Source organism: Botryllus schlosseri, chromosome 8 (genome assembly GCF_051294905.1).
Source record: "Botryllus schlosseri isolate E-star chromosome 8, Bs_hap1, whole genome shotgun sequence".
NCBI lineage: Eukaryota > Metazoa > Chordata > Ascidiacea > Stolidobranchia > Styelidae > Botryllus > Botryllus schlosseri.
Window position 1 is genome coordinate 11,668,429 of NC_137243.1, and position 17,893 is coordinate 11,686,321.

Genomic DNA, 17,893 nt, shown 5'->3' on the forward strand with positions numbered 1-17,893 from the left:
GTCAAATCTGTTGCGTATCGACTTCTGAACACAATAGCTCCAAAGCAGATGAGACGTTGAGAGTTGTTGTTGCTCTCAGAAAGCAAAAAGTATCACCATTTTCTCTGAAAAATTCAGTTTCCTTACACTTGCATTTCTTGGATATTATAATCAATGTGCGCAACTAAACTATAGGGACTATGCGAATATTCCCGAGTATTACGCTATGCAATGCAAATAATACTGAGCACCCCATAAAGGGAAAGTCACCCGGCGTTGTTGAAGGATCAGCCATTGTTTCGATCACCCATTTTACCGTAAAGATCATTCGTTACTATCAGCCAGTTCGGCATTTAGAGAACGTTGCCGTTCCCAAAATGCCTTATTATCAGGGCGATTTTTTACCTAAAAACTGAATATTTTACACTAAAAAATGAAAATTTCGACATTTTTTAAACTTTGAAATACTTAATTTTGACAAAATTTTGCGCTCATGTGTGTTAATTAAGCGTTTTCGCACATAATGTTAGAATTGTACTACTTTTCTCATTTTTAGTTTTCCTTGTCTGTCTTTACGATTTAACTTGGCCTGGTACAACGAAACGTACGTTGAGCATAACACCATGTCAACATATTTGTTTCATTTGACCGTTTATGATTCACAGCGATTAGACAATGGGCCGTCTACAACTGTAGGCCTATAATGTAGGCTACAAGCCGTAAATTAATGACTTGAAAACAATCTTGACGCTTTTTTGACCTAATGCTATAATTTTGACAAAAATTTGACTTTTTTTAATATTAAAAAAGGACATAACCCGACATAATCTCTGATCCTCCAACAACAGCAACAACGCCGTGTGACTTTCTCTCATTATGTGCTCAGTATTATTGAATCCATACTGCATATTGCTATGGAATATAATAAAGTAATGCATTCAGTAGGCAATACATGACAGATTTGATCCAATATGAACTCTTTAAATCAGAGTTTTTTCAATTTCAATTTTGTTTTGTATATATTTTTGAATGAATTTTGGCATGGTGCCATTCCTCCAAAACTAGAGCTAAGCAGCAAATTTCAAGTTGATTGATATTCGTGATCGGCGACCCCAAATTAGCCAACATTGACCTGATTAGTTTCAGAAGTAAATTGAAAATATTAATTATATAATTGTCAAAGTATTTTATGAATCGAGAGGCAAGAGTGTTTGTACTTTCAACATATGAACACCAAGCAAAGTGGTTGATATAGACCAGTGGTTCCCAACGTGGGCGATATCGCCCCCCAGGGGGCGATTTGGCGGTCTAGGGGGGCGAAAATGACGAAGGGGGCGACAGGGGGGCGAAAATAGCGAAGGGGGCGATGACGCATCAAAACGGCTGACCTTTTTTTTTTTTTTTTTTCTAGTCAACCCTCGGAAATTTAGTTACAAAAGTGTGTCAATTTAGAGATCGAGCCGAAAATTTGACCTTTGACCGGTGATTACAGTTTGTAATGCCCAATTTTCGGTACACAAAATTTGGGGGGCGATGATCGGTGTTGACCTTGAAAAGGGGGCGATGGGTCGAAAAAGGTTGGGAACCACTGATATAGACTGATATTTTGCGATTTAAATATTCTAGGGATAGAACCTTCTGCACAAGATTTTTATACAGATGCCTCCAATGAGATTACAAGGCCAAAACTCACAACCATTTCTATCTTATATTCTGTGATCAATCCCCTGTCAATCTTCAGTTAAAAACCAGTACACCATAAAACATAATACGTTTTGCTGTTTTAACTAAATCATTTATCTGAATACGGGTAAAGGGCCACTTTTCCAGCTTTGTTAGCAACATGGGCCACAATATTGTAATATCAAAATATAAATAAGTTGTTAGCATTAGCATTTGCTCTACTATACTGCGTGACTCAGTATAACCTTCTGCTCTCCAACTTGGCAATATACTGACTATTGAAGAAACATGGATATTGGATGCACACTAAATATTTGATTTTTTGGTAAGCACTCAATTTTCATTTTGTATTACAAGCCACGCCCGTGTTTAGCAACGCTTAGCAGTGCCAATGGGATTCAGGAAAAAGTTGTGCTGCTTAGTCAAACACTGACAAAACTTCTGTTCGTATTTTGTTATTAACTGTTGTGTAATCTCTCATTGTGTAACGCTGACAAACACTACATATATTTCTGAAATCCGTAGTCCATAGTGCAAATCAACTAGCAGTACTTCTATTTTACGTCACATGGTACAGCTTCAATGATACTGGGTACCTAATACACGTCATTTTTGTTGGTGGCCCATTGCATGTTAAGACAAGGCCCATTACTTGCTTTCAACTAGTTTTCCACCGAGAGCACGCTACTGTTACCGACAAGACACTAGTTCTAGTCTAGTATTTAATGATTAGTAGGGCAACTTTTGCAAATTTTTTTACAACTTCAGAGAGCTTCTTAAAAACTTAGAAATTATGTAGTATTATGTTTTAACCGATTGGCACCGGCTGCCATTTTCGAAAAATTGTACTTCATTTTTCAAAATCGAAAAATGGTACCTTCCTGGGATCCGAAAACTGTAACCAAGATGTCGTTCGATTCAAAATATCAACGCGCAACCGATTGCGCCATCCAAATCGCTACTGATGCCGTGTCTGATTACAGAGCTAGCCGAGAAAACGTTGGTTGGGAACAGACATGCTGAATTGCGTACTTTATGAACCTTAGTATAGGTATTCGACGACGATACAGTCTGGTGTATTGTATAGGCTCAAAATTCATCGTTCTAGAGAGCCCTGAGTCGATGGTCTACGTCTAGCAGTCGCTAATTTCTAATCAAGACAATACCGACCGTTTTAGTCAGCTCGCGGCAGGCCGCCGAGAGGGTGCGTCATGGCGAGTTATGCGCGCGCGTATGGTAACTTCTAAGGCTTATAACTCAAACTGTTAGTCAAACTTCTAAGGCTTATAACTCAAACTGACCCTATATTAGTCATTTTAGTATTCGTAGACGGTTATTTACAGTCCTTACCATAATGATTTACTGCAAATGCTTATCATTACTACAACGTAAGATATATATCGATGTACGACAGCTCTTTGTATACCCAGACGCACGCTTTTGCGTAGGTATAATCGCTGAGTAATATTGTATGTATTCCGAATTATACTTTACCATTAGCAGTTATTTAGAATCATATAGGCAACAACAATTCACAGACACAATCTATGAAGGTTTATGGCTATTAGAACACGATCTATTTCACGTTATGTGACGGGTGTTCAGCCTTGTGCTTGAAGCTGGTACGGTAGTCTGACGGAATTCGCTTCCCGGTTTTCAAATGAAACCTTGAGCGATATAGAACTAACTAGTATAGTTGCTTTAGCAAAATATAAACAGAAACTGACATTAGCTATTCATAGCAACAAACTACAGCTGGTTATGACGAATAAAACCAACTAAACGACAGTGTATATGGCGGGTATGAGAAACACGCGTGTCTGCGAAATGATGCTTCGGCGTATATTTTTGTCACGCGGCCTATCATATGGCTTTTGATCAGCTTAGATGTAACTAATATCAGATATGAAGATACGTGTGGACTTGTATGGGCTATTCACATAATGAAACAACTATGCCCGAAGACGGCTGGAACGAAACATACAGAACGTTGTCCGAGATTGGTCAATGACGCGCGAATTGCCGACACAGTGTATTTTGCAACATATATATCTACGGTGTTTGATATACGATTTTGACGTCTTCTATATAATAAATATCAAATAACAAGGTATCAATGAACTTGTACGAACAATATCTATTCACAGAAATGAACAGCAACGACCTAGCACGATTAATATGTAATATATCGTGGTTTCAATTACGGTACTCTTCTCTCGTACCGGCATGTCGAAAAATAGACACGCCGGTGCCAAATGGTTAAGCTACATGAAGGAATTTTATATTGCAAATTTTCTACCATTTTCATGCAACTGTTTACTGCAACTTTCATCAAGCATTGTGGAAAATATAAATGAGTGATTTAAAAAACATGCTATCAAACTATTTCTAGTATGGTTCTCTCGTTGATTTGTTTAACAAAGAGCTATTTGATGGATTAGCTGCATCTCGATGATATCTATCACGCAATAACTTGCAAGCTAGATGTTCAACAACCCCAGTCAAGCACGATAATGCCTGAACTATATGTGAATATATCGCTTGATTGATATTGATCAAATATTAGTAAACTGATGTTACTACCGTCGTTTAAATTTGATGTCCTTTCCCTTTTCATCGAAGCCCAGACGAGACCAAAAATTACATTTTCACTGGGTCACCTTTTGAAGCTATTGATTTTGTTAAGTCACCAACACTTGGTTTTGCTGTAGGCCCATTGCATGTTAAGACAAGCCCCATTCCGTTTTCAGCTAGTTATCCACCGAGAGCACGCTACTTTTACCGACAAGGCACTAGTTCTCGTCTAGTATTTAGTGATTTAGTGGCTAGGGTCAAGTTTGCAGACCTAGGGAATTTGAGGTGTGCTATTTGACTCGTTTTATGGATTATCCATTTGCTGTTTGGCTTTTTATGGAAATTATATTGGGGTTGCGTTACTTTCTTACTGTTACCGGCAAAAATGTAGTTTTCGGCGGTCTCGGCTGGCTGTCCGTGCAATGGGAAGGCTCCAAATTTTTCAGCTCTGCAGAGGCTCACAGCGAAATGCTGTGTATAGGTTTCAAAATTAAAGAACAGAAAAGTGTATACAGGATCGATTGAATAGCGAAGAAAGAAACGAAATAAGCAGATACGCTGCAAATCTTAGAAAGTTGGATTATAAAGCGAAACATAGTCTCCCATTAATATCCTAATAATTCTAAAAATTCATAAATGCAACTATTTACTGCAGCTTTTGTTAAAATTAAGTGCAACTTTCCCACGAGTTTAAGTGCAATAAAAGTTTGCCTTAGTGATTAGTGATGACTAGGTCAATTTTTTTGACATGTCAAAAAAAGTCAAAATTAGGTCAAAATTGTAGTGTTGTTGTAAACAAAGTCTAATTTTTCTTACAACCTGCATTTCGTTTGTATAGTAGATTTCGCACTGTCGGGGAACTTATCATTTGACATTTTACAGCTTGTAGCCTACTTTAGAGGCCTACCGTTGTAGAGGCCCATTGTCTGCTCATGGTGAATCATGAACATTCAAATAAAACAAATAGGTTGACATCGTGTTATGCTCAACGTATTAAAATATACTAACTGAAGCAAGACTGATTGGGCATTGCATGGTTCTTATATCAAGAAGCGCATGATGAAAAATTGTGATGTACACATCATTGTCAGAATGAAGCAACTAGGTGTGTCACCAGCAGTGTACGCATGCAAAACTTCAGTGTTGTCAGCCAAGAACTGCTACTGTTGAACGTTCTTTCTCCATTCTTGGAAAGCTACTTAGTAAGGACAGATACTTTCTACCCGAGAATGTAGGAAAGTATCTTTCGTTGTACTAACAGATTTTAATTATTTTTACCATAATACGTGATATAACTACTGGAATTCTTCGTAGGGCCAGATTTCGTTAAAATCAAGTTTTTACATGAAAAAATTTGTCACCACTTTTTGTGTCAAAAAAGTTTTTTCAGGCCGAACTACTACGTAAGGACATACAGTTCGAACCATAAATGACGATAAGTAGTACAATTCTAACATTATGTTGGAAAACACCTAATCTGCTAATACAGTGGTTCTCAACCTTTTTGACCTCGCGGCACCCTTTGGAAATGAAAAATAATGCGCGGCACACTTTGTTCTCAACTTTTTGGCTTATGTCACCTGAGGACTGCCATAATACTTAGCAGCAATGTTCCCTCTAATTTTTCACGAGTCTGCTCGCACTCACCAACTCACTTCGCTGCCCTTGGACAAGAGTGCGTAATGACAAAAATAAATAATTAAAAAATGGGTCATCAATTTGGTTTTTTGCGCGCAGCTTAGATTTGCTGTGCGCAGAGACCGTGTCAGCACTGCGCTGTGCGCACGCGTTCAGCTTATAGAGAACAGTGCTTAGCAACAACCACAGACGTAGAGACGGGGTCTCTGACGAAGTACTTGTACCTTTTCGGATCACTCAACTATGATATTCTCAGCTTCGAAGAAGATATTACGGTATTTTCTATATCTGCGGACATGTTACAAATACGTCTACGGATGGTATCATTTGATACGGGAATCATTTTAAATTCTTTTGCAGCTTTGGTCCCAAAGATTATTTTACAATTCTAGTGCAAGCCGAAGAATAACTTTTTCCGCTTCCATGTGAGGATTTGAATTTTTAGCTATTACCTTTGTGCTCACATAACTAGCCTGCTGCCATATCGTTGAAACTTTGGTCTGCGCTTATATACCATATTTAATAAGATTTGTTTGACAATAAACTGTGCCCACTACCGCATTGTCGATGTAATTATAACCATCGCATCAAACAGGCCAAGCACGGTCCCCACAAATGGATACGGAGGCTGTGGGGGCGTATCTATAGACGATGCCGTATAGCACGCGCGAGGTTAGCAACACCTCAGTAGTTTTACTGACACGGGGAGCCACCCGCAGTTAAATTATGGTTCCAACAAACCGCAATAATAACCGCAGAAGGCCAGAAATTTGTTAACTGATGTAATTAAATTACCTTTACTTCTCAATTCTCAAATTCGTCGCCGGTAACATAACGTTGCGCTCTGAGCGTACGTTTTGACGGTAGTGCCGACACGCTGCCTAACAATCACAATGTGCATGTCTATTCTTTGTAATTTGAATTTGTAACCGTGAACATCACTTCCAAAGGAATTCATTTCTCGGTGGTGATTAGGAAGAACAACATCGAATACTAAACCACAACTATTCATGTACTCATATACTGCGAATGCTGGGTGCGTACTATACATGGGTACAGGCTTTTTCCCAGAACATACACGTCATTTTAAGGGTGCGTATTATACATGGGGGCGCACTATATTCGGAAAATTACGGTAAATGTAACATAAGTCAATATCAAAATCGATGCGAATAAACTAAATGTAGTGAAGTTTCATCACTAAAAGCAGACTCGTATATTAGAACAAAGCAGATGTCAATCAGATTCGATCCAATAGATCAGGGGTTCTCAACTTAACTTGTATAACGGGCCGTATTTTAACAGCAAAAAACGCTGCGGGCCGCAGAACATTATTACCATGTATTTGTGGGCTATTATTAAATTTAGGCTACAGTAGCCTATTTATGAGACGTATACGGGCATTTAGTACCTTTTTATGCATTCTAAGGCAATAATGAACAGCGTTCGTATATTTGCGGCTGCTGTTTTGCGGGAGAAATGTTTCTCTGAGCGGCACAAGTAATGGGGCGTGCAATGCATTCGCTGCCAATTCGGTATATGCACCTTGAAACTAAACCGTCCATAATATAACCTAACTGTATGTCTCAATGCGTGAGCGAGCAAGTTTAAAGTTACGGTAACTTTTACGTGACAGAGGCCATTATCACTCTGAGCTCTCAGTGGTATGAGAAGGGGTCATTTCTGAGTTAATCAATCAACCCTTGTTTCTGTTCAAACCATTCGCGATGAGTGAAACACTCTTTCAAATGTACTACACTACAGCGGGAATCTCTTGGAACAAGAGTTCAAAACAATAACAATCAACTCGGGCATATATCAAGATACTAAAACACAACAAAGAATGGGTAGTCAATTACAATTACAAATACAGTTAATATATAACACTACAGTGCCAGTAATTGCAGTAATTGCATTCGTATTGAAAGACGTCGCGGGCCGCAAAATAACCGTCTGCGGGCCGCGGGTTGAGAACCCCTGCAATAGATGCACTCCGATATACCATAATGAATTGAAGATAACCATTATAGCATTATCACACTCGCTACGTTCATGTCACATTTCATTTTTGCTTCAAGTTCAAAGCGATGAGAAGTTGAAGGAGAGTGAATTGCTGGAATATTTGTCCATTCTTGTACTGAAGAGCTATGAAAAATTACCTGATTGGATCAACTTTCTGAAAGATTTGGATATTATAAATAGAGGTTTGTAGTCTTCCTTTTTGAAATAGGTTTAAATCTTCATTCAGCGCAAAGAGTCGTAGTGGTAGTGGGTGACTTTTATCACGACATCAAGACAATAGTGGTCGAACTGCTGCATGAGCAGTGAGAATAGCTATATAGATCTCGATAAAATTTCTGAAATGACATCGAAATTATACGTACAATTTATCGACGATTGTCTACCAGCGTTACCCGAGCCAGATTTTCATTAATATTTTCGGAATAATCCAAACTGTCATTAGTTTTTAGGTGGTAATGGTCTGTATTGTGTTCCAAAATAATTATCTTGTTTGGATATAAATGAGACTGAACTGTGGTAACTTCATCCGCCTCTCATTTTAATAGATGAGAAAAGGATCTTCCAAGATTCTCTACGGAATGATGAGAGATTGAAAGTATTGAATGAGTCGTGTAAGGCTGTTTTGACAAAGACATTGGAGCAACAAATTTTGGTATTTCAGGATAATGGTGAGCCTAAGCATACGTTGAATTTTAGACTGTTATAAGTTATTATAAGTCATGAAAAGTTATTAAAACAAAACCGTTCATTCATCTGGAGGCGTACTAAGAGTAAGCACTGCCTATAACAATCACTAATTTTTGTCCATGTTTCATATAGTGGAGAACATGGTGTCTTCTAAAAAAGCCTCTGGCAATCTGTCCTCCACTGTTCCATTACTGCGGAAATTCAAAGCTCTTTTATTATAGGCAAAAAAAAAATACAAACTACCACTAGAAAGTACCGATATACTGTTTAACCTTGATGGATTTGCAGACTTCCAAGGAGATGCTAGACTTGTCGATATTACCATGAATTTGCTACAAGATCGTCATCTGAAATGGCCAATATTATATCTGATAAAGTCGTGGGACAAATTGGAGGGATCTGATGAGATCCGATCTTTGGCAATGACTTATTGTGCTAGGTATGTACCCTATTTGTTTGTTATAATTACGGCAATTTTTTTGACATGTCAAAATGAGACAATTGTAGAGTTAGGTCAAAAAAATTGTCAAAATTGCTTACAAAGTCATAATTTTTTTGCAACCTGGATTTTCATTTGTATCGTAGATGTATACACTGTTTGTGAACTTATCATTTGACATTTTACAGCTTGTAGCCTACTTTATAGGCCTACCATTGTAGAGGCCCCATTGTCATTGTGAATCATAAACGGTCAATATCTGAAACAAATAGGTGGTGTTATGCTGAACATACCACAATATCCTAACGGAAGTAAGAATGCTTGGACATTGGTTCTTATATCAAGAAGCGCAATATGAAAAATTATGATGTAGACAGCATTGTCAGAATGAAACAACACGGTGTGTCACCAACAGTGTACCTACAACTTCAGTGTTGTCAGCCAACAACTGCTACTGTTGCATTTTGGGATACTAGGTAAGGACACACACTTTTTACCCGAGAATGTAGGAAAGTATATTTCGTTGCACTACAACAAATTTTAATTATTTCTACCATGATGCGTGATGTAACTACTGGAATTCTTCATAGGTCCAGATTTCGTTGAAATAAAGTTTTTTTCATGTAAAAATTTGTCAATAGTCGAGTCAAAAAAGTTTTTTTCAGGCCAAACTACTTCGTAAGGATAGACAGTTTCAACCAGAAATGAAAATGAGGAGTAAAATTCTGGCCTTATGTGGTAAAACACCTAATTTAGATATATGAGGTCAAAATTACGTTTTTGAAGGTAAAAAATGTCAAAATTTCGATTTATCATCCGTTTTATAAGTTAAAAAAATTCTCCCAAGTTGTAATATATTGGCGTGCAGTGGTAGCATTGGTTAGCTCCACGTAGCACTGCCACACATCCCACACTTCTAATTCTCACACTTAAGGCAGTGGTCCCTAATCCGCGGTCCGTGGATCAATTCTGACCAGTGTACCTCCACTTCTGTAATTGATTTTACTTGCCTTTGCAATGTTGCCCATTTCAATAGTTATGTGGTGTGATGTTGGCATTGTATGGTAGTTATAAGGCAGGGGTGGGCAACATACGGCCCGCGGGCCGGATTCCGTCTTATATGATATTGTGGCCCGCGGCTACAGTGTACCGAGATTCCCCGCTACTTGCTTAATATATCACTATATTAGTGATAGTATGTTATTGTATACATGTATGCGCACTGCGCAGCGTGCGAGAGTGGAGCTTACGCCTAAGTTCGTTGAAGCGGGAAGACTTGCATTATCGGCATTTACGATGTACTCAACCCAAATATCGTTTGTGGTAATCATTGTGTTTGTCGACTACAATGGTCATTTACACCAGGCCGATATTTCTTACTTTTGATTACGTAGCCGCCGCACGGCACACTTCTAGGCTTTTGTAAGACACCGCTTATGCCAGGGGTCGCCAACTCAAAATGGGTCGCGGGCCACTTTTCAAATGTCGTAGAAGCCGCGGTCCGCATGGATTCAATATCGAGATAAAATAGGCCACATAGTTGAACAACGGCACTATCTCGTCATCTACTCAGCCCTAATGAATTGATATCTTGGTAAATTTGGGGTACCGGGCTTATCGAACGCTTTGAAATCTTAATTAATGATTGCACCGTGTGCTGATTGATCAGAGAGAAGCAGACATGGCGGCACCTGTATGACAATGCTCTTCTCGAATCCACATTATCTTCGTCATTAAGGACGAGAAATGGCTTTGAAGTGACATTGCTGTCGTTAACATACATTCACTAAATACAATTTACACCTTATATATGTGAATAAATGGGCGAATAATGTGTCGATTCAACAATCCGGCCCGCCAAGTGCTTAATTTTCATATATCCGGCCCGCCGACTGGAGAAGTTGCCCGCCCCTGTTATAAGGGATGGTGTAAACCTCTGAAAGGTTCAGGTTCATGTGAACCCGATCTTTTTTGAAAGGTTCTGTGCGAACGTGAACCTCATAACGTCACGTGATGTCATATTGCTAATTCAGATCCCATATTCCAGTGAAATGATAGCCTATATCAGTGGTTCTCAACCTTTTTGACCTCGCGGCACCCTTTGAAAATGAAAAATAGTTCGCGGCACACTAGCACAGTGGTTCTCAACGTTTATTGCCTTACGGCAACTGTAAACTAACAGAATACTTAGAAGCCCCCACACCCACAATCACCATCGCACAGAGGTGGTCTCTGACGAAGTACTTCTACTTTTTCGAAGCACTGAAGTAGGCTTTGTTCTGCTTCGAAGAAGAAATTACGGTATTTTCTATGTCTGCGGACATGTCATAAATACGTCTACGAATGGTATCATTTGACATGGGAATCGTTTTCAATTCTGCTGCAGCTTTGGTCCCAAACATTTTCTTTGCAATGCCAGTGCAAGCCGGAAGAATAACTTTATCCGCTTCAGCGGTCTTGAATTTTTAGCTTTTACCGCTACCACCTCGTAACTGTCCTGCTGCGATCTCGTGAACTTGGGCTGCGCTTATATACTATTTCATAAGATTTTTTTGACAAGCTCGATCGCCACTAACTAATACAGAGGCGTATACATGGCGGAGATAGCGTATAGTGGTGAGCGTCGGCGCCATATACGCCGGCAGCCCGGGTTCAATTCCCGCCGTCGGAGGTTACTCTGGGCTGCTCGTCCCCCGTGACGCTGTTCTACGGCGACAAAAAGCCTAGAAAAAAGAGAAAGATATATAGCTTCTAAAATTGGACCGACGATGATAGAATAACACCGAAGAAGACTGTTACGTCGGGCACTAGGTAGAGGCGGATGCCACTTTAACCCTTACGAGGTGGGCGTATCATATTTGATATGGCATGTCTCCGACACCGATTTCTCCATGTTGACACGCCCTAGACATCGGGTTATACGTTTTTTGAAAAGCTGAGACTTTTCCGATGTATTTGGTACCGTACTCAAAAATTTTGGTTCGTAAAAATAAACAAAAAATTAAAAATTAAATAAAATATGGTTATCACCTAAAACTTCCGGGTATTTTCCGAGTGGGAAATATTGTCGGAAAATCTGCCAGAACATCAGAAGTCAACATGTACGGTTTTCTGTGTAGATTTTCACCGTTTCAAACATCAATACGTTTTCTGGAAAGTTTTCTGAGGGGGATTTGTAAATTTTGGTCACACTTCAGTGATTTTCAAGATCTAGGTCAAGTTCAAGTGCAAATGCAGTCGGCATAGGAGTCATACTATGCCTGCAAATGGTTGGATATGACAAAAGAAAGCATATCGCGTTGTTTTATGCCATAAACCGGACTGTAGGGGCCGATTGAGTCTTGATCATTAACTTGACCTTGATGACCACTCACTGACCACGCCCATTTGTAAATTTTATATGTATTTTCCATTTTTCGATATCTGACGAACCGCGCGGTTTACAACCATGGTTGACGGCTTGTTTGAAACCAGGCAACAGTGGCTACGCACTAAAGCATCACATTCCTCTCTCTGACGCCATCCTGAGGGTCAGCCTTGAAAATTGAGAGAGAGAGAGATTTGTTGGGGGGAAAAGCTTGTTTATTTAAACTTATTACAAAACCTCAGACATGTCATGGGGCGTCGATCAAGGGTGGAATCGGTAGAGGGCTATACTCCGCCCACTTGTAAACCGGAACGGCCCAGATTCAAGACCTGGTGGGGTCCCGGTGAGAATTTGAAAATTGAAGGTCAATTCTGCAAAATATGGCCCCACCTCGTAAGGGTTAAGAGATCTCAACTGGTTGGTTGGTTGGTCGTTCAGTATCCCCCTATCTGTTCACTACATCGCATTGTGTCTTGTACAACGCATTGTACACTGTGTGTGTGTGTGTGTGTGTGTCCAGGGCAGATGACAATATAATCTGACGATTATTGATTGGCGATTATTATTACATGGATGGCAGACGCATTTCAATTTCAACGCAGATCGTGTACCACGTGTGAGGATATCAATACCTGAATATAGTTCTACTGACAGCCACCCGCAGTACAATTATAGCTCCAACAAACCGGTACAATAACCTCAGCGCAGGGTAAATTTGTTAACCGATATAATATGATCTGATCAACCCAACTTATCAATTCTCAAACACGTCCCCTGCAACATAGCGTTGCGCTCCGAGCCTACATTTTAACGGCAATGCCGGCACGCTACCTAACAATCGCAATATGGATGGCTTGGCTATGTTTTTAATTCGAATCTGTAAACTTGATCATCATATCCATCCAAAGGAGTTGATTTCTCGCTGGTGATTACGAACACAGGGAGGATTTGAAATCCGCATTGTCATACAGGCGCAGCCATGTCTGCTCTGCTCTGCGACCGATCGACGTATTGTACAAAACTGAATTCACCCTTCAACTTCAAGGCACACGATATGTCGGGTAAATCGAATTCGCGGGGATATTGATTGCGGGCTGTCAAATGTACAAACTTCACATTGCGCTCGAATTAGATTACTGATTGTTTCTATAGACTAGAATTATTTTGCGCATAATTTCAAAATTTCGAAGAAATCTCTCGCGGCACACTTGCGAGACGTAAATGGCACACTAGTGTGCCGCGGCACACCGGTTGAGAACCACTGGCCTATATTAATGTATACGTACACGATACCTAGCGATGACTCGGGCCACATAATGTCACAATGCTGAAGCACATATTGACGTTTTAAATGTCGCCAAATGTATCAACTGGGGCAATCAAAAGATATAATAATCGCCTTTAACGGTCTAGGCCAGACCGGACAATGTCTTTGGCCTCTGAGTATTGCTATGTTGATATTTAGCAGACATCGATGAATTCTTTACATAAATATCATTGATTGGTTGATTAAGCATCATTCGCTGACTACCTATACTTGTTGTGTATTCCGCTCTTGATGTTATATTATTGCGGGTCAATCTCACAGCAAAGAGTCACTCAATATTCGAGCAAGCTTTTGTAACAAAACAAGTAAACATTCGGATTACCAAGGTGCATGCTCCTTTAGTGCTGATTTTTTTATGCTGCCAGCACAATCCATATAGTGGCCCGCAGTTGAAATGTAATAAATTTCAACCAAAGATGTTATAATGAAGTCAAAATTGTAATTTATAAGAAAGTTTCACAGTACAGAACCTACCAAGGTTCGTTTGTGAACGTGAACCTCTAAATTTCTGAGGTTCACACACAGAACGCGAACGTGAACCTCACATTCACACCACCCCTAATAGTTATGAATTAAAGTTTGATCCAATTAGTGCTTTCTGATTTGGAGTCAGATATAGAATGCTGAATATAATAGTAGGCCTATATTGAAAAGATATAGGTTTTCTGTAAAGCAAAATGAGCTATGCACGCATTGGTGTTAAACTGCTGCATGAAATTTTTATTACTGGTAATAATTTCGCTAATCTGTTTTCCAGCCTGTCTGAAACAAATTGGATGTTAGACTTCATTCACCATATGCTCACAGCAACAGATTCCATTTTACAAGAAGGGTTTGCGGAAAAGGCAAAAGAAATTCTGGTGAATGCATTCATGCAATGATATTTTGTTCTTTGTGTAATTTTTTGTGTGTACAAATGAAACCCAGGCATAACTTATTTGGGATCAAATTTTGTCACAAATCACATAGATTTGATCACACTGAACAGTTTTCTGCCGATTACTGCTGTTACAGGTGAACATTGACTGAGGGGATCCGGTTCTATTCCAAGTATTAGTTTCGGCGTCTGCCTACCCCTCATTTTCCTTAAGAAACCATGGTAGATATGATCCACTTTGACTGTCTCTTTATAAACCAGTTTCGGCATTACATTAATGCATCAAATATAGTATCAAACTCTGGAGGTAAACCTGTGATGATAATTGACATCAACACACTGAGAACTTTCATTCATTCAATCATTTATTTAATATTATTATCATCTATTTAAAGCAGTGGTTCCCAACCTTTTTCGACTTATCGCCCCCTTATCAATCGCAACACAAATTTTTGCCCCCCATATTCACTAATCCATAAATCTGATCGCTGGTGCATTTACTAAAAAAGGGCTATTTTTCCGAGGTGGTAGTTACTCGGAAAACTGGTTTCCATGTCTACTCTCCTTTGAGTTGACCTTTTTTCGCATTGGACGCACGCCTTGGACTAAAACAGAGGTTCTTAACCCATCGTCATTAACGCCAGTGTCAAAATAGACCCCAACCAATCAATGATGTGAGCCATATTTTAATGAAATGTTTGATTGTTCTTGGCAACCATCTATTCCTAGTCTATATTATACACTATCAATCAGTATTCTCCATCAGATGATTGACTCTAATACCTCGTCGCAATGAGCAATATATTGCAAATGGGTCCGATATTGAGGGGAAAGGGTTTTGATCTTCCCTATTTCAGCTTATTGTGACCCCTATGCTCATTTTATGCTATATAGATTCAAGAGGGCGTGTCGGTAAAGCTTTTTGATCACTTTCTAACTCTTACCGAAATGAGGTCAATTTGTATCCCACCTTAGTGATCTATGGTGAAATGGGTAACCTATAGGAATCGCGGGGTTTGGAGGAATGAACATTAGGGTTGTTCAAAAATAACATTAAAAAAATTGCGGTTCATACCTAAAATTGTTAGGTTGGCTAAAATCGTTGCAAACCCAATTTGGCTTTATTCCAACGAGTAGAGGTGAATCTATTAGATAAAATTTACTATAAAAAATATAAAGTGAAATTTTCAAACTCTACTGTCTACCACATAAATTTTTTAGGTTGTCTACAAAAACTACGCAGAACAAATTTGATTAATTCCAGCTCGTAGAAGTGAAGTTATTCGAGTTTTTCATCAATAATTCTATAATTATTCAGGGTAAATAGTATTTTTTCAAATCCAAGATTTTCAACTGCGATAAATTGAGTCAGATTTGCATCAGGCAACTTGAGGATTCCATTGGGTTGACAGTAAATACGAAAATTATACAAAAAATTTCAACTCTAATGGGCTCACTTCTAGGTGGTAAAATTGAACCGAATTTGGTGTGAAACATTTTTTAGCCAACCTAGCAATTTTAGCTGATAGCCGCAATAATTAAAAAAATATATTTTTGAACAATCCTAATGAACATTCATCCGTAAAACATCATGCAAGAGGTCTTTAGCAGGATTAGAAAATAAATGAGCAATTTAACTGATTGGGGCAATTTTTACCGCACCGCGCCATTCTTGTACCGATACTGCGCCTCAGTGGTGATTGGTTAACCGAGGTTCAAATGAACCCCTTGGGCTCGCTACGTGACAATCTCAGTGGCTCGTCGGTCAAGACACACACTTAACTCATAGAATTCATGGAGACAATCTTGTCTTAGTCATCATTTACTGCAGGGAGTCGGTAGTCACAGTGTTACTGTTGTGTTGCTATGTTGTGTGCATGTGTCGCATACACAGCAGATGCTGGGGTTTGAAATCGAAGACTCGTCCCATTGAAATGCCGATTCTGTCTCCAATATCTATTTACTTATTTGTGATTGAGCAATTGACATTACGCTCGTGTGTTTTGACCGAACGATATGATGGCACTATCCAAGATATGATGGCACTTTGTGATTCGCCAAAGTCGTTCATATTAGCTAAGGGTCCGTCAGGTCAGTAAAGGTTAAGAACCACTGGCCTAGAGCAACTAAATAAGAGGCACGGGCTACACACCGAATGAAAATAAACAGGAGATACCAGGAAACGATAGACACCGAGTACGGTCATGCTCAGCAACTGTTGGATTGCCAGCTAAATGCTGATCAAAAGTCGTGATATGTTTCACTTGATGGATCCATGCGTTTTCTTGTATTTTATACAGAACATGTAGTAATTCGACGATGAGTAACTACTTGGTTATTTCTATTCATCGAACCACTTTTCTTTCAAGGAAACTTGTTTCACTGATGAAGACTTTCCATCGAATTCAAGTGACAGACAACTGGCCATGGAAGGGGACCAACAAAGTTGCGACAATGGTAGGCTTCGTAAATCCATCTGTTGCCCTAGATGTTCACGAGGCACTGATAATTCTACCACTTTCATATGAAATATTCAGTTATATTCAATTGCAAGCACCAATGAACAAACACTCACGAAATGATAGAGAAGTCATTTGAAAATGAAATATGAGAAGATTAAAAACACAAGTGCAGCTATGGCTATTATATACCATATATATAATATTTATAATAATTGATAATTGCTTATTTGCAGTAGAGTAATAGTCGTAATATAGATTTTCACATTTTTGAAAACTTCTCGATTGACTCTTCGATACATATCTTAAATCAGCAAGCTGATTGATGTCTGTAAATATTTTTTCCTTATTTTATGTCATTATCGAAATAATATAGCAGAGTACACTGAAATTATAATGCCTTGTCATCCATTGAAAAATGTTTTGAAATTAGTTGATTAACATTGAAATATCTCAAAAGTCCATTTTCACGGAGAAACAAATAAAAGGTCACAAATAAACAAATATATTGTAATTATGGTAATAGATTCACCCTATTCCTACCAAACTGAGATGAAGATCAAATGTTAAGTCACAGAATATAACGAAAATATCAATTCCTAGGTGAAGAGTTGATTGATAGTACACTGAGATTATTCAATACTATACCTCATATCTCTTTACTGTGTGTCATTGTGCAGTGTGTGTTCTTGAATGCTTGAAAGTATTGTACAACTAGTCCAGTGGTTCCTAACCGGTGTGCCGCGATGCACTACTGTGCCGATGGAACCGCTCAGGGGTGCCGATAGAAAACGTGGTAATCAAGATCAACGTGTAACAAAAAATAAGGTATCCCAATTTT

The 17,893-nt window shown here is 38.9% G+C and overlaps 1 protein-coding gene across 1 annotated transcript in view; it reads left to right on the top strand.

Moving 5' to 3' along the window:
* Window positions 1–17,893, top strand: part of LOC145444331 (E3 ubiquitin-protein ligase rnf213-alpha-like) — a 182,860-nt gene that overhangs the window by 11,103 nt on the left and 153,864 nt on the right. Inside the window, exons 6-10 of the mRNA XM_080322294.1 lie at window positions 7,953–8,078; window positions 8,442–8,564; window positions 8,872–9,022; window positions 14,474–14,576; window positions 16,963–17,050. Coding sequence (XP_080178420.1) covers window positions 7,953–8,078; window positions 8,442–8,564; window positions 8,872–9,022; window positions 14,474–14,576; window positions 16,963–17,050 — 591 coding nt within the window. The remainder of the gene's footprint in view (window positions 1–7,952; window positions 8,079–8,441; window positions 8,565–8,871; window positions 9,023–14,473; window positions 14,577–16,962; window positions 17,051–17,893) is intronic.